We start from the raw sequence: 17,692 nt of genomic DNA, 5'->3' as shown, positions 1-17,692 counted from the left end.
CACCTGGATCAAAGCTGCCATACTTTGAGACAAGGAACCTGGGAAGGGGGTTAAATTTGGGGGAAGGGAAAGTCAGTAGTTCACTTGGAATATGTTGAGTTTGAGGCACTCTTGAGACATCTTGGGAGAGATGCCTTATAGGCAGTTGTGTTTATGAGTTTGATCCCAGAAGAGATCTGGAGAATTTATGAATCATTGGTAGGTAATTGAAGCTATGGGCAAGCAAAGTCATTTAAGAGAGTATAGTAGAGAGCTTTAAAAAATAACTGCTGTCATGACTGGGGCCTCAGCCACACGAATCACTACAGCCTCCACCCACCCCCATGCTCAGATGTAGCCAAATGGGCACTGGCACATGAACTGGGATTTGAGAAATCCTGGGTTATATAGTTTGTTGAAGCAAGCACAGCCTGGCTTTCCTATTGTCCCCACTCGTATTCCCCCACCCCCCAGCCTCTTCAGGGCTTTCTCTGCCACCTACTGAATGGAACCAGAACTAAACCTAAAGTTCAAAGTCCTCCCCAAGTGGACCCAAATCTATCCTTTCGATCTTGGTGCAGACTGCTTCCAGCACAAACTGCCTACTTGAATCAAGCAGCTTCCTGCCTCTGCTCCCTGGCTCAAGCTGTTCCCTGGAATCTCACTCTCCATCTCAACCCTGCTCACAGGCTTTTCTCCCACCTTCTGGGGCCAGATCAAACCCCATTTGTTTCCTAAAGCTTCCCCAAGCCCAATAATGACTAGAACACTCTCCCTTCCAGAGGCATTCCCTGGTGCGGTGTCCTGGTAAGCCCTGAAATTATTATATTACCTAGTGATCTATATTTCTCATTTTGTATTTAGCAAGGTGACCCTCATTTTAGAATATGTTCTAACTAGATCATATCTTAATATCCCTTGCCATTCTTAAGACATATTCCCAGAATCCTCTAACTCTGAAGTTACCCTGGAAGCAAGTGTAGGGTAGATTAAAGAGGACCAGTTAGGATGCAGTTGCTGGATCAAAGATGGGGAAGAAGGCTGCCCTATACCTGCATTCCCTTTGAGTCTCAATAGACCTATGACCCTTCCCCATAGCTCAGAATTCAAGTGATAGCTGAAAATATGATGATAAATCTGAGAATGCCAATACTTGCTGAACTTGCCCATGTCTCCTTTAACACTGTTGTACTTCAGAAGTGCCCTGTGAGAACTAGCTGACAGGGCAGATGGGTTGCTGGTTACACTAGGACCTGCCTGGTCCTGTACCACGGAGGCAGCATGAGGAGCGGCCTGCTGTGCAAGGGTGCTGGCTCCAGGCATGGAGTGGATGAGTCATATAGAGGAAGACACTGACAAGAATGGACAGGTGGGGGAAGAGATGAGGGAATTAAAGGATTTGCCCACCTGCCCTCACTTGACCTGTCTGCACTCAGATTACCCACCCACCCTACCTCTCTACATGAAGCTCTCCTGTAGGGAACAGCATGACCGTACAGTGACCCTAAGCAGCAGGGTTTTGCGTCATCCTGGGAAGGATGACAGATTGTGTTGAGCCAGAGGCACTCTCTGGTGTAGTCTCCCTAGTAAGCCCTGATTGTTTGCAAAATGTCAGACTGTCTTTAGGAGTCTAGAGTTATGGTATAGGTAGTTATAAGCTTAAATTCTGTGTGAATTAGGTTTTTTTCCAAGGCAGCAGACTCCATATTTAATCCGTGGCTCTTGTATTGCTAAATGAAGTACATATACTTACTACACTTGATTTTATCCAAAATACCCAGAAATGATATGTGAATGATTTTTTAATTCTGGATAAGTTATTTAACCTCATTAATCCTCAGTTATATATAAAATAAACAATTAGATACCACTACACACATGACCATAAATGGTTAAATTAAAAAGCCTGACATTTCAGGTGTTGATGAGAATATGACCATCAGTAACTCTCATGCACTATTGTTATGAGTCAAGTAGAACTAGTTCATTTCTAATGAAATTTTGCAAAGATGCTATTTGTTTAAGTCTAATGCAGTGGTGCATGCCAATAATCCCAGTGACTCAGGAGGCTGACGCAAAAGGATCACAAGTTTGAGGCCAGCCTTGGTAATTTAGCAAGACTGTCTCAAAATAAAAACTTTAAAAAGGGCTGTGTGGTTGTAGCTCACTGGTAGAACACCCCTGAGTTCAATCCCCAGTACACACACACACACACACACACACACACACACACACAAATGTTACTTATGAGGTTTTTACATATATAGAGATACAGTGACCTCATATCCAATGACCTTGATAAATTATGTTACTAATTCTAAGAGATTTATTAATAGATTATTTTGGATTTTCTCATATAATTATGTCATCTACAAATAATGGTTGCTTTTTTTCATTACAATTCTTATACTCCCACAAGAGAGTACCTCTAGTGCAACATTGAATAGACTTGATGGGGAATACACTTTTCTCTTTTTCAGTACTGGGGATATCCTTTTGAATTTCACCATTAAGTAGGATGTTTGCAATAGATGTTTTGAGGATATTTTTTAATTGAATTAAGGAAATGATCTTCTATTCCTAAATTGGTAAGGGTCAGTTACTTAAAATCACGAATGGGTGTTCATTTTATGAATATTTTTTCTGACTCCATGGAGAATAATATTATATTATTTTGATCTTTATTCTGTCAATATTTATCTTTATTACTATTAATTTTGGAATGTTAAACCAATCTGTCATTTCAGAATAAATTCAGCTTTAGCAGTGTTGTATTCTTGTTTCCATAATTATTTTTGTTAAGATTTTTGCATATTTGTCCGTGAGAGAGTGCCTTCTAATTTTCTTGTCAAGTCTGGCATCCAGGTTATACTCAAATCAAAATGAATTAGGAAGTATTCTTTATTTTCTTCTTCCTGCAAGAGTTTGTGTAACTTGATGTTATTTCTTCCTTCAACTTTGGAATGGCAACTCTATTGATGAAATGCTTTAGAGCTGGTCTAGGGCTGATAGTGTAAAAGCATGACTTAGACATGAAATAGTCAATCCCTGGCAGTACAAATGTTCTTGTTTTTATTCATATCCTCTCATAAGCAGCTCCAGCCACTTCACCTTTTCCTTTCCAGTTGTGTGGCCCAGCTAAGCAACTACACAGACTAGTGAGGCCACTTGAGGTCTGAGCCTAATCCACAGGACTCTACACTCTCTCTCTCTGACCCCAGGCAGCCTGCCAAGCACTGCTGAGCCATCTCCACAGTCCTCTGACAGAATGAGTGCCCTCGATGATGTCCCCTTCAAGGTACCCAAGGGTTTTGTGATCAGCACAGAGCCTCTCCCTGCACCAGAGTTCAGTGTCCCTGCCTGCAGGGAGCTTCTACTGGGTTCTGTGGTAAGTGTGTCTGTCTCTCTAGCTTCTTGTCCCTGGGTCTGAGGTCTGAGACGTCAGTGTAAAGGGCAGCTTGACCTGCTTTTAAATAGTCTAGGGAGTATGGAATTAACCCAATAGAGGAAAAAAGAACCAATGTTTCCTGAAGAAGGCTGGTGGCTGGGTGATGAGGATTGTTCAGTGGATCTTGTTTTAGGCTGAGGATAGTGAGAGACTGCTTATTCAAAGTGAGGGACAGTTACTGCAATGGTGTCCAGTTCCTTTTCCCTACCAACCTGCTGCCATGTCTAAAATTCCACCATTAGAATCCCTCTTTTGGGTAAAGTCTCAACCTCTGTTATCCTCTTAAAATGCAGATGGTTACCTGGAGCACATTAGAAGGAATTAGAAGGGAATATTATTCTACAGACCTACACACCTGGAGGCAGCTGAGAAGGACCTCGTGTCCCTGGTTCATACCCCTAGATTACACCCTGCTAAGTGCACATTCTCAGGGTATATGGAAGTATCACATAGGCCCTCAAGGAAAAAATATGTATATTCACTTCCTGGAAAGTCAAGTTTACTTGAAGGTTTAGGGAGGAAACCTACTGTATTTATACTATAACAAAGATAATTCATGGGGTAGAATGCAAGATTCACATGAACTGGGGGGGAAAAAAAAGAAGATTGCAAAGAACTGTGGAGCTAGCCTGGATCCTCTGGGGCTGGGTTCCCAGACTTGATGCTCACTCTCCACTATCTGCAGGGTAGTTTGTAGAAAAATTTGAGGGTCTGGTTTGGCTTTCACTCATTTTACATAAGAGAAACCTGAAGTTTAGAGAAGGGAGATCATTTATTCAGTTATTGGCAGTGATTAAGGTGAAACCCAGGTCCTGACTCCAGGTCATTTCATAGTAGCTAAGAGTAGGACTTAGAATGAGAGATACCAGTTGGGGGCCCGGTGAAGTGGCACATACCTGAAATTCCAGTGGCTCCAGAGGCTGAGGCAGGAGGATCACAAGTTCAAAGCCACCCTCAGCAAAAATGAGGCACTAAGCAACTCAGTGAGACCCTTTCTCTAAATAAAATACAAAATAGGGCTGGGGATTTGGCTCAATGGTCAAGTGCCCCAGTACCCCCCCACACACACACACAAAGATACCAGTCTGGGAAGGCAAAAAAATGGGGCAAAGGGTTTTTACAGGGAATTCAGGGGCAGAGAGCATAGTCCAGGAAGGTGAGACCTGGGGAGGTAAAGGGTTTGAGTGACCTGGGGGCACAGGAGAAGACCCAGTGTGAATTTGCCTTCTCTGTAGATGTTGGAGTCACACAGGCTCATCAGAATAAAGGTTTATAGCTGGGAATGGTGGCACGTGCCTGAAATCCCAGCAGCTCAGTAGGCTGAGGCAGGAGGATGGCAAGTTCAAGGCCAGCCTCAGCAACTTAGCAAGACTCTGTTTCAAAATAAAAAATGAAAAGGACTGGGATGTGTCTCAGTGGTTAAGTGCCCCTGGGTTCAATCTCTGGCACCTAAATAAATAAATAAATAAATAAATAAATAAATAAAGGTTTCCAGAACTGAAGAAGCACTGTGAAGCCCAGAGCAGTGTCTATGGGGCGCATGTTGCTGTGTGTAGCAGGAGCTCTTACTCTCCCCTAGCAGCCTGTGCTGCCAGTTTTCTCTCTGTGTTGTTAACAGGAACTTACTTTACCAGTCCTGCATGGAGGTAGATTATCACAGCTTTTCCCTCCTGCTCAGCTCAAACCACACAGAGAAGAGGTTATTGTGAAGGTTCCCTCTCTGGAAGCCCTTTTCCTTCTCTGTGTGTGAGGGGAGTATGTAGTGGAAATAGTAGTAGTCATTTAGTCATTTATCTTTCCTTTTATGGCTTCTGGCCACCTGAGAGTATAAAGGATTTCTCTTCTGTTTCTCCTAGTACTTTCATGCTGTCATATTGTATATTTGAATCCTTTTTGGAATTCATCTTTGTGTATGTATATAGAGAGAATGGATCCAACTTTCTTTTTTCCACTAGCTAACACAATTTATTGAGTAGTCTCTCCTTTTCCTATTGCTTGAGATGCCACCTTTATTACCTGCTAAAACCCCACATATATTAAGATCTATGTCTGGATTTTCTCTTTGTACCTTCAATCTGTTTGGGATAGTACCATAGTTTAATTATTGAAAACTGGTAAAGCCAGTTCTCAGTTCTCCTTATTTTATTTTTGTTACCAGAGTTTTTATGGCTATTTTTGTTTGTTTTTTATATTAAATTTATAATCACATTGTGGCATTTCAAAATAAAAAAAGTTGATATTTTATTGTGTCTTTGTATCTTTTTATCCCTCTAAGTCCCCTGTCTTTTTATCTCTTAGTCTCTTTCTCTCCATATATGCCTGAGTTATGAAGTTGCCTTTTTCCTTCCTCTGTCCCTTACAACCTGCCTGTTTTTGCTCAAATCTATTTTTTCTAGTCATTTATTCTGCACACACTTATTAATACCCACTCTGTGCCTGGCCTGCCCCGGGCCTTAAAGATACAGAGAGGAACAAAACCTGGTCCCTGACTTCAGTCAGGTAGTCCTACTGGAGCAGCTGAGTCAGGCTCCTCTCCTCAAGGTAGGGTTCTGTCAGTAGAGAGGCAGTGCCTGTTTTCTGAGTGTCCAAGTGTCTGTGTCTGTCTTTCTGCCTACCTGCCCCCTCTTCCCTCAAACACTACTTCCCACAGCCTCTCTCTTCCTTAATTGGTCATGGGAGAGCAGTGAAATTGCCTGTTAGTTATTTGTTCATTTTTTTCAGTGCTGGTGATTGAACCCAGGGCCTTTGGCTTGCTAGGTAAGTGCTCTATCACTACGCTATACCTGTAGCCCTACGATTTTTAATGGAGTTTTATGTTTTCTTTGCTTAAATGAAAGGTAAGAAACAGGGCTGGGGTTGTAGCTCAGTGCAGAGTACCTGCCTAGCACATGTGAATCATTAGGTTCAATCCTTAGCACCACATAAAAATAAATCAAATAAATAAAGGCATGCTGCTCATCTACAACTACAAAAAAAAAAAAAAAAAAAAAAAGGTAAGAAACAGGAATTCTCTTACTTTTGACTCTCAAGTTAGAATAATTATATAGACTCCAGATTGCTTTCTTAGGTGGCCCAATAGTAGTGGAGTGAGCACTACAGTCAGGTAGACAGAAATACAAGCTCAGCTCCTCATCATCTATCTGTCTACAGCCAAATAAAAAATTTTAAGTCTTGTTGGATGTACTGGCACAGGCCTGTAATCCCAGTGACTTGGGAGCCTGAGACAGGAGAGCCAAAGTTCAAGTCCAGCCTCTCAGCAATTTAGCAAAATCCTAAGCAATTTAGGGAGACCCAGTCTCAATATAAAAATAAAAAGGGTTGGGGGATGTAGCTCAGGGTTAAAGCACCCTGGGTTCAATCCCAAGGACAAAAAAAAAAAAATTATGAGACTCATTTTCTTAATCTGGAAATAGGAATGACCCCTAACCTACTAGTTTAATCTAACAAAGGTTAGATTATGTATTTCCTGGGCCCCAGAGTATCCTTGGATGACAGCAAACTGGGTGAGGGTCAGGTATTAACTACTCCATAGGGAAGTTTGCCTGCCTGGATGGGCCTCCACCACTGACTGTTCAGTGGCAAACTGCGCTGGGCTCTGGTGGATCCTTCTTTGTGAAGAACAAGTTTTTATTGGATTTTTTCCCCCTGTACTAGGGATTGAACCCAGGAGTGCTCTACCACTGAGCTACATCCCCAGCCTTTTTTATATTTTCTTATAAGACAGGGTCTTGCTAAGTTGTTAAGCCTGGCCTCAAACTTTGGAACCCCTTGCCTCAGTCTCCCAAGTACCAGGATTACAAGCATGAGGCATTGCACCCAGATATTGGAGAGATTTTTTAAGTTCAATGACATACTGAATGGTAAAGGGTTTTAGATATTACATTTTATTCTATTCAATCATTCTTCATTCTGTCCTTCATGCCAGGGTTTGCCAATAAACTGTTACTGATATCCATTTGCCCCAGTGTCAACTAAAACAGTTGGTGGGAGAGGGCTGTGTAGGATACCCAGGACTCCGAATTGGAAGCCGTCCAGACCTGGTAAAGCCTTGGCTGAACAGGGTCCCAGGAGAGCCATTAGGGACGCCTCCCAAGGTCCTCATTTGCCATCTGGACCTCACAACACCTTCTCTCAGCAGCATGACTTCAGCCTGGAAAGGAACACTCTCTTCTGGGTGGAGGCTGCCATCCGAGGACCCTGCTCGCACCAATGCAGTGATTTGGGGACTGTGTCAGCCCCTCCTGCCTGGCTCTTGTTGGTCAGCCCTGAAAACGGGCTGGCATCTGCGCCTGGCACAGTGAAAGACAAGGAGGTTGGATCCCAGGAGCCATCCGAGGAAGAGGAAAACGAGGAAGAGGGCTTCTCTGCCAGCGAGGAAGAGCTGGACTCCAGCGGCCTGCTGCCCGGTTCCCCAGCGAGCCCTGGCTCCAGTCATCGCCGGCGCTCCCTGGATGTGCTGCGCAGCATGAGGTCCGAGCTGGCTGGGGCGCGGCGGCGGCTCTCTGAGAGCAGGTTGGCTGCCTGTCCCCGCGCGCTCCTGCACCGCTTTCGCGGTCACCGGGCGCTGAGCCTGTGCCCTTCACCACCACCTGGGCCTGCATCCCAGCTCCCCAACGCCCCTGCCCTGCCCCCACGGCCCTCGACAGCCGGCTCCATGCCCCCACTGCGGAGCCACAAGCCCACGTTTGCGGTAAGGACTGCCTGCTCCCCATGGCCTCAGCTGGCCGGCCTCAGCTCCGCAGTCCCAGCTTCTTCCTCCCCGTGCTCCTCCTTCTTAGCTTTACCTGTTCTCACCTGTCCCCGTACCCTTTACCTAGAATATTCTTTGGTTAGAGGCCCCCATTCTCTCCGTTTCCCTCTTTGTCCGTTTTGCCTCTGTTGGGGCACGTTTCACCAGGATTATAATTACCCGTACCTGTCTCCTTGGGTGGAATGAGTTCTTTTAGGGCAAGGATCAGATGGCATTCATTTTTGTTTCCAGGGCATCTAGCAAAGGATTTGACCCATAGAGGGTATTTAATGGGTGTCTGTTCAATTGCCTTAATGAAGGAGACACAATTCTAAGGCCTTCCACCCTTTAAGTTTTACGTAGTCTGGGTAAGCTGGAGGCTCAATCAAGCAATAGTCACGGTAGTTACTTCTTGCCAAACGCTGAGTTGGAAGAGATAGGATCCAAACCAAAGGACAAAGAGAGTTGGCCAAAGGGATGTGACAAGGCCAAGTGTTGTATAGTAGGATCAGGTGTTGAGAGACAGGGCTTCTGCAGGATGGTAAGCCTTCAGGTGGAAGTAGTGATCTGGGAAGAACCCAGAGCAGAAGCAAACTTACAGTGAGGCCAAAGAAGCTTTGGCCTTGGAACTTTTACTTTGTCCCTTCCAAGGCTTTGTACTCAATTTCTCATTCTTCATTGTATGTTCTTTTTCTTTAAGAAGTCCCCTCCAAATCATTTAAGTATCCGAATCCACAAAACCTAGATCCAGAGCAGATGGAGTAGGTCAGGAATTAGTAGCAGAGAGTAGCACTTGGGCACAGCTTTCTGCCAGTCAAGCCAGGAGATGCTGCAGAATAAGGCCAAAGTGAAATTAAATCCCAAAGACAGAGATCTCTCACTCACTGGTGTGTGACCTCAAGCAAATTATTGAACCACTCTGAGTCATCCTTCTCTTTCTAAAAAGTGGGCCAGCAACCCTTCCCATAATTGTTTAGAGCAAACAGTAAAGAAGAAAATGCTTTGTAGGTTGGATAGACCATGCTCAAGGATCAGATGCTGATGCCAGGATGTCTCCTCCCTGGTCAAAATTAATTTAGCTCTAGCATCTTCCTGTGGGGAAGATATTCAGTTGATGAGGAAACTGAGGCAGAGAGTAAAATTTCAAAGCCAAGAGTAGACTGTATTCCTAAAATATGGATCTCCACTCTAGAGGTAAATGGTAGTCCCTAGAGTTGGGACATGTTAGGGAAACCCAAGAAGATGGGGACAGGAGGGGAATTCATATGCCCCATGTACATTTGGCCCCAGGAGCTAAGGTGACAACTGGTCTTTACTTGGGAGGTGGGACTAGGGTGCTATGTTCAGGGCTAGCTCAGGAGTTCTACCATGTGGGAGGTGGGTTAGGGATGATGTTGGCCGAACCAACTGAAATGGCTTTAAGTCACCTTTCTTAGTCCAGCATTTGTGTGAGTCTCTCAAGCACCACAACTGAGGAGTTGGTGTGCCCAGTTCCTGCTCCATTGTACACCCTGCCAGACCCTGGACCCAGATGAACTCAAGAAGGAGGGTCTGGCTGGGAAGACCTTTCCCTGCTTCTCTCACTAAGGTCCATGGGGTAAAGAACCTCTGAGTAGGATTCAACTCCCAAATGTGTGTTGTGTATTAGATCATTAACTTCTCTGAACCTAGATTTCAATATCTGTAAAATGAGATAATAGGATGGACTTATCATATTCCTTTCCTTCTCTTTCTTCTTGAGATAGGGCCTCAATATGTTGCCCAGGCTGGTCTCAAATTCCTGGTCTCAAATGACCCTCCTGCCTCAGCCTCCCAAGTAGGTGGGACTGCCGGTGTGCACCACAGCACCTGGATACCTATCATATTTCTTTTCCAGGGTATTCTAAGTAATCAGTGAAATATTAGCCTTTGCTGACAGTTTCTGTATGCCAGGCCCTTTGTTGATCCTTTCATTCACGTTGTCATATGTAAGCCTCATAATAACGCTGTGAGACACTTCTGAGATTGCCTCCATTTTACATTTGAATAAAGTGAGTGACGATGGGGAGCTGGGGTCTTCAGGGCACTAAGCCCTCCACAGTGTAACCCCTACACTTGGTATAGAAAGTGGAACACAAAGGTACCTTTTAAAAATGTCCAGCCCAGCCAGGTGTCACCTCCTGTGGTAACTGACACGCCAGCCTCTCTCTATTTCAGTCTCTCAGTCCATACACCTGCCTGCCACCCCTGAAGGGGACACCCCAGCCTCTCAACCCCCACAGATCGCACCCTGATTCTACAGCTGACCTGCTGTCTGCACTGAGCCAAGAGGAGCAGGACCTCATAGGACCTGTAATTGCCCTGGGATATCCCCTGGGAAGGGCCGTTGAGGCTCTGCAGAAGACAGGGAGGCAGAGCCTGAGCCAGGTGAGTGGGGGACCCAGGACTGAAGAGCCAGGTGAGTGACCATGTGGCTCTGTATCTTGAACTTGAATAAGTTTTGTTTCCTTCCCTTTAGAAGCAGAACCTCAACCTGGTATTAATTACTGGGATCGTGAACAAATCTCTAGTCCCTAGGAGTTTATTGGGAATCCCCATGCCCACTTGGGGAATCTCAGTATTCTACTCCTATCCTAGCCCTTGCCCTACATCCAGGGACCAGAGCTTTGTGCCGTCAAGAATCTTTCTAGAACTGTCCAGAACTTTATCTGATGAGAGATGTTTTTTATCTGTGTTGTTCAATATAGTAGCCATAGTCTACTTCATTACATTAAATGTGGCTAGTGTGATTGAAAAACTGAATTTTAAATTTTCTAAAATTGTAATTAACATATTTAAATCCAATCCATAGCTACATATGCCTAGTGGCTACCATATTGGAGGGCACAGCTCTAACCACTTTCCTCAATGAATAGTTTATGTATACTCACATCTATTTTTCTTTCTGCATTCCTCTATCTGGCCAAGAGTCTTTATTGTGCACTTCCTGGGTATATAGCTGCAGCTAGGAGCTTAGAAAAAACCAAGGTACATAAAATCCAGTGCTGTGGGTTGGGTTCCCCAAGAGTCAGAGTCAGATATAAGTTTAGCATGTAGGATGCTTATTAAGGAGGTCCTTGGGACCAGCTGCTATGGAAGGAGGGACAGAAGCAGAAGTGGCGGAGGAAGAACTGTAATGGAGGACCAGCAATAGCATCAGCTAACCCCACAACTCTGGAGCATCTCTGGTCCTCAGAGTGGTCCTAAGTGAGGCTGATATGATCAGGCTTTATGCCCCTACTTCAGGCAGTCATTATACATTGCAAAGGTGTTATGTGACAGACATGGATCTCTGCAGTTTAGGCAGTCCCCGAGGGTGCCTCCTGTCCCTCTCAGCAATGAGTAATGAGTGCTTCAGTAAAAGGACCTCTGGAAGGTGCATCAGAGTCTACTATAGCCAGATTCTATTTTCAAGTTTACTCTTATTGGAAGAATCATGGATACTCAATGATGGCACTCAAAGGGTAGCACTTCAAGCTGCTCTACTATTTGGAAGTGGGTCTTGACTCCTAATAGAAGCCAAGAATGTGAGAGTACCTACAAGGGAATGAGGACCCCCAAATTACCTAAATAGAGCTGCTGGTTACAAGATGCCTGGGAGCATAAGGGGTATGTATATGTGCTGCAGAAGTGTTTCTGTCATCTGTTGCTGTGCAACAAACCACCTGAAACTTTGTGCCTTAATACAACAACCATTTATTTGCTCATGAGATTCTCTGGGTTGGCAGTTTGGGGTTGGACTCAGCTAGGTGATCTTCTGTTGGTCTTGATCTCTCTTGTGGCCATAGTTTGGTGACTTAGTTAGGGCTGAATGGCCTAAGATGGGCTTGTTGCCAGTCCATAGGTTGGTGTTGGTGTAAATTGTCAACTGGACCACACATATCCAGCAAGCTAGCTCACTTGGTTCCAAGAGTGAAAACTTCAAGGCCTCCTGAGGCCTGGGCTGGAATTATCCATAGTCACTTCCATCTTATTCTGTTGGTCAAAACATGTCGTAGACCAGTCCAGATACAAAGGTGGAAAAATAAACTCCTTGATGGGAAGAATGCCAAAGGATTTATGGTCATTCTCAATCTACCACAAGGAGGTTCTAGTGATTAGGAAAAACTGCATGAAGGTACCACACATGGAACTGGCCTTCAAAGCTAGATGAGACCTGGCTTTGAAATAAGGGGAAGAGTAATAGGGATAATGTGAGCAAAGGAGTTGGGGGCAGAAAGGAAGTGTCAGGGAGACCCTGATCCAGTCAGTCTGGCTGAAGAAGGTACATGAAACTGGCTGTAGGAGATAAGACAGGGAAGAAGGATTGGGGGCAGATTGAGGATACCTTGAAAACTGGGTTGAGACTGATAAATAAGCCAGTAGGCAAAATGGAATTATAGAAAGATTATAAGTGAGGACAGGAGGTGGCATTGAATGCCACTGTCATTACCCCTATTGTAGCATCCCCTTTGCCCCTTTGCATTGTTTTTATAAACACTGGGGCTCTTCATGGTTGGAAAACTGGTCAGAGGGCAGTTGGCAAGTCTTCCTTTTTCTCTTCTCTCTGCCGCACCACTGCCAGAGGATTTAAACATCTTCTCCTCCTCCTCCTTTTTTTTGGTGGGGGGTACCAGGGATTGAACCCATGGGTACTTAACCACTGAGCCACATCCCCAGTCCTTTTTATATTTTATTTTGAGGCAGGGTCTCATTAAATTGCTTAGGGCTTCGCTAAGTTGTTGAGACGTTTTTTGAATTTGCAATCCTCCTGCCTCAGCCTACTGAGCCGCTGGGGTCATAGGCATGTACCACTGCACCCAACTGAACACCTTCTTCTTAATCACTGATGACTGCAGAATAGCGGGTCCCCGAGGTTCAAGGCTCAGGCCTGCTCCTGGGTGAGAGAGTGGCAGGTGAGTGATTCTCAAACTGGAACCAGAAGCAGGATGTGCGGCTTCGAGGTTGGGGAGTGGGGAAATGTTCCTGGTGTCCTTGTCCACCCACTCCTGCTTCTGCCCTACCCTGGGTTCATCAGTCTATGCCCTATATGGAAGAACACTTCCAACATGATGACAACCCTGTTAGCCAAACCAGGTGGGGAGGAGGGGTTGCTAACAGATTTTGAACACTTTCTTTGCACTGGTCTCTTAATCTGAGAGTATTCAACTGGGTCTCAATTCTGCAAAGTTGTTATGCTATTACTGTCCTAGATACTTTGCAGATGAGGAAACTGAGACCAGGGGAGTTCAATAGCATGTCAATGGCAACACCAGGGTTGAGTCAGACTGGCCTGACTCTGAATCTTTGTTGGACAGTGCTTTTCTCTCCTAGGACAGCAACATGAGCTGATCTGAGATTTAAGAGCAGATCGAAAGTGGCCCCTACCTTTAGCTGACCTTGGTCAAGAAGCTGGCTAGGAGGGCTGTGAGGGTCAGGCCCACTGTGGGGCTCAGCCATGCTTCCTCAGTTCCTTTGCCCCTGTAACAAGGCTGAGGTCTCAGTCCATCATTGTGGAGGTCTGAAGATTAGTGAGAGCCAACTCTGGACACTGACCTCCCAATGTGTTGGGTTCAGATCTTTTCTGGGGAGCATCAGGTGATGGAGACAGGGCACTTAAAAGAGTCAGGGAGAGGAGATATAAGGGGAGATATAAAAGATAAGCTTGATGCCTCTCTCCTTCCTTCCACAGATGTGATGTGCCCAAAGGACAGGCCTGAGTGGCATGTGTGAGGGTCCATGGGACAGGCCTAGACTTGTTATAGGATTCCAGACATGCCAGGGTGTTTCCTTATATATAGGATAGAGGAGGAATAAATGTACTTGAAATCAATGACTTCTGGGAAACCCAGCCTGGAGTCTAAAGGTGACATTTTCACCTGGGGCCTGAGGCAAGTTTGGTACCCTCTACAGTCCCATGGACCCAAAAACTGACCAAGCAGCAGAATCTTTAAAATGCAGATCCCCAGGCCCTGTCCTGAAGAGTCCCAATCGATTTGGGACAGACCCAAGAACTTATAACTTTAAAAGATCGGCAGATGGTCCTAATATGCAGCCTGGCATGGTGTGGAGGTGGTCAGCTGTCCCTTTAGTCAGTGATTCCTAACCTTGATTGCACATTAGAATCACCTGGAGAATTCAAAATACATTCCCAGTGTCCAGGTTACACCTCAGACCAAATATACCAGAGCCTCTGTTGAGGCCCAGGCACCAGTAATTTTCAAAACTCCCAGGGTGGTTGCAATGATCACCAAGGTTGAGAACCATTGCTGTGGACAAGCCAAAAGGTGAAGGGAGCATCCACCATCTGCCCTTGCCCTCCTACCTTCTGGAGATGAGGTTTCTCTAGAAACTCTGTCCACCATCAAGCTACCTCAAAACCTCTCCTCTAGCAACCAGTCCCCTTCTCAGACAAGAGGTCAAGTCATCCTGGAACCCTGGGCAAACCACCTGCCCTGCCTTGACCTGTTTCCTCAGCGTGAAAGGCAGCCTTGGGTGTGTGGTTTTCCAAATGTGTTCAGAGCAAGGTCTAGACATCCCAAGCAGTACCTCTGGCAGGAGTACTGGATCTGGGCTCTCACGGTCCTTGCCCTCTGTTCCCAGGCAGCTCTGATCTTAGCCTATTATTATTGAAGCCTCCTGTGCTGGGACAAACAACTCAGGAGTGACAACAGTTTGCAAACCATTAGCCTCGATGATCTGTGCTCTCTGCCTGCTTCTGAAGGTCTGCAGAAACCGGACCTGCTCCTTCTCGGCATATACTCATAATTCTTGTGGTCTAGAGCCTTCATTTGACACCTACTCCCTATAAATCCTGCTTTGATTTGCCTGGCACTGATGTTGTCCTGTGTCTGGTTTATCTCCCCCACTCTGCTGTGAGTTCCTTGAAGGATAGTTCTTAATTCAGTTTATAAACACAGCATATATTTATTGAGCTCGTTCTATTGCCATGCTGGTGCTGGGGACAAAACTGCCCAAGCCCTCCCTTGTGGAGCAAAAAGTGAGTGGATAAGAGAGATTAAATGACACAATTACGAAGTTGTACGTGCTGGGCTGGCAAGCACAGGGTGGTCTGGGAGCACTAGAAATGGCACTCAGTGAAGATGGAGGTGGCAGACAAGCTTCCCCAGGAGAGCGATGAGGCTTGCTTTGGCTTGGGGAGCCAGACTTCCAAAAGCCTGGAAATTTTTGGATGGAACTGAGTCCTAGTGAGGAGGCAGCACTTTATCCTGAGGGTAAAAGTAGCCCCTGGTGCCTTATGCAGGGAGTGACTAGAGCAGGTATTCAGCCCTGTGGGATCCTCCTCTGCCTACCACCCCTCCCTCTGGTTCTGGTGCAGGACTGTTGAGCCTCAAGAAGGCTGGATGGCAGAGATGTGCCTGGGGAAGGGTGGCTGTGCACAGGTGTGGATGGCTGAGGAGACTCCTTCACCAAGGAGGGTGGGCAGGCTGGGGTGAGTGGAGTATGTGAGTAAGATTGCCTAGGGGTGGCCGGTGAGGTGCCCATTTGAGGCCTGTCCTGCTCCCCAGTTAGTTTCCGTGAACACCTTAGCCCACTCTGACAGCCCTTCTCCTGGATTCCAGCCCCCAACTTGGGACAGCTAGTGAGGAATGGACCCACTGTCCACCTGTCCCCAGGTCCTCAGAGGAGGCCTCTTTTTCTCTTCTGTTGGCTCCTGGTATCTCCGGGGTCCCACTGCATGTGGTGGGCTGGCTAATCTGCCTAATTCTGAGCTCAGGACTGAAAGAGGCCCTCGGGTGCCTCTACACCTCGTCTGCTGCCTCTGCCTCTCTTACCATCCTTCCCTCTCTGCCTCCTTCCGGCCCAGTTTCTCAGCTACCTCGGTGCCCATGAAAGGCTTCTCCAGCAGGGCTACGAGGAGGCCCTGGTAGACGAAGCCATGGAGATGTTCCAGTTCTCTGAGAGCCAGGTCAGCTGGACCCCCTGCCTGGGCCCCAGGGGATGGGAGGTATGGGGCATATCAGTTCCCAGAGCAGCCTGTGGGCTGGACAGGAGGCAGCCTGCAGGTTCAGCCAGGGGAGGAGGAGCTGGTCCAGGGAGATGAAGCATGGTGAAAAGCAGAAGATGGAGGGAGAAGCAGGAGAAGTGGGGAGGGCAACTGGAGGTGAGGGGTCTTGTTTTATTTAACTGAATCAATATGACATATTCTTGAATGCCCATTCTTTGTCAGACACCCAGACAGGCATTCAGGGCAGTAGAGAGATACTTGAACTCAGGCAGTTTGCTGCCTACCCAGAATGCAGACAGCTGCAGGCCCTACAGAAAATTCTAAGTGCCTGATGACTACCACTTGCTCCTAACCCTACTACCAGCCAGAGTACCTGTTCACAGAGGCTGCTGGAGGGCCAGAGGTGCTGAGGAGGAAAGGGGTCAGCAGGGAAGGGCAAGCAGAGGCTGCATTATGTGAAACCTGGGTGGTGCTGGGGCACCTGGTACCAGTGAGCAGACTTCCTCCTGCCCCAGTACCTGAGCACAGGGCATCAAGGCCAGATGGGAGGGTGGAGGTGAGGCCAAGACAGAGCCAGTAGCCAGGTCAGAGCTTGGGAGCCACATCACCCATGCCACACTTCCTGCACCCAGAAGTACAGGAAGATGGCAGATTCTGCCCAGGATCAAGTTCTTCTGGTTTGGGGGACCACAACTTTCTGGGATGAGGTGCAGTAGGTAGAGATGCAGTACGGGAGATGCTCCTGGGGAATAGTTGGGCCCTGCAGAGCCTCAGCCCCCTCCCACCCACCCCTCCCTAGGCAGGAGAGTTTCTGCGCCTCTGGGAGCAGTTCAGTGACATGGGCTTCCAGCCACACCGGATCAAGGAAGTGCTGCTTGTCCATGGCAACCATCGTGATCAAGCCCTGGAGGAGCTGGTGGCCTGTGCCCAGTGACCATTGAGGCTCTTTGCAATGCCTGGGCAATCCTGTGCAGCCTAACTCTGTTACTAAAACCAAACAAGACCGAGGAAGCCATCCCTGCATTCTCACCTGTAAACAATGCCAAGGGTGGGCGTTGAAAGCATTGCCTCCCTGCCTCCTGAGAGGGGAGAGGGTGGGCAAGGAATCATGTTTTTCATACGAGCCTTGTAAAAATACTTGTATTTGACTCTTTAAGCTATGCACATTAATAACTTTGAATTTGAGAAAATTAAATAAATCATGGCAGTTCTTTTGAGTCCTATAGGCTCCTGGTTTTGGTGTGGAAAGAACATCTTAACTGTGGGTTAGAAGCCCTGAGTTCTGATGATATCTGAAATCAAGGAGTTTTTGAGTCTTAGATTCTGAAGAAAAAGCAAAAGATTTGAGGTCAAATTTTAAAATGTTCAGATCTAGCTGCTCTCCATAAGGTATTCTGATTCAAAAGGCATAGCTTGGCAGCCTTCAGGAATCTGTTTGGGTTTGCTTGTGGGTTTCTTTTTTCTTTTTGTGAGATCCAGGCTGATCTTGAACTCCTGGACTCAAGTGATCCTCTCGCTTCGGCCTCCTGAATAGCTGGCGCTATTGGTGTGTGCTATTGTGCCTAGCTTT

At 46.4% G+C, this 17,692-nt stretch overlaps 1 protein-coding gene across 2 annotated transcripts; it reads left to right on the top strand.

The window, feature by feature from the left end:
* Positions 1 to 2,371: 2,371 nt before the first annotated feature.
* Positions 2,372 to 17,345, top strand: UBAP1L (ubiquitin associated protein 1 like). Of its 2 annotated transcripts, none has more exons than XM_079128581.1 (5): positions 2,372 to 3,367; positions 7,566 to 8,117; positions 10,353 to 10,562; positions 15,982 to 16,083; positions 16,922 to 17,345. In XM_079128581.1, exons 1-5 carry the CDS (start codon positions 3,248 to 3,250, stop codon positions 17,054 to 17,056), a joined length of 1,119 nt encoding a protein of 372 aa, XP_078984707.1. In that variant the 5' UTR covers positions 2,372 to 3,247; the 3' UTR covers positions 17,057 to 17,345. The 2 variants fall into 2 exon arrangements, with proteins under 2 accessions (XP_078984707.1, XP_078984706.1); XM_079128580.1 differs by having other exon boundaries at positions 7,563 to 8,117.
* The last annotated feature ends 347 nt before the right edge of the window (positions 17,346 to 17,692 follow it).

Source organism: Sciurus vulgaris (assembly GCF_902686455.1).
Source record: "Sciurus vulgaris genome assembly, chromosome: 2".
Taxonomy (NCBI): domain Eukaryota; kingdom Metazoa; phylum Chordata; class Mammalia; order Rodentia; family Sciuridae; genus Sciurus; species Sciurus vulgaris.
Note: the sequence above shows the minus strand (reverse complement) of the source record. Positions and strands in the feature narration are given on the sequence as shown.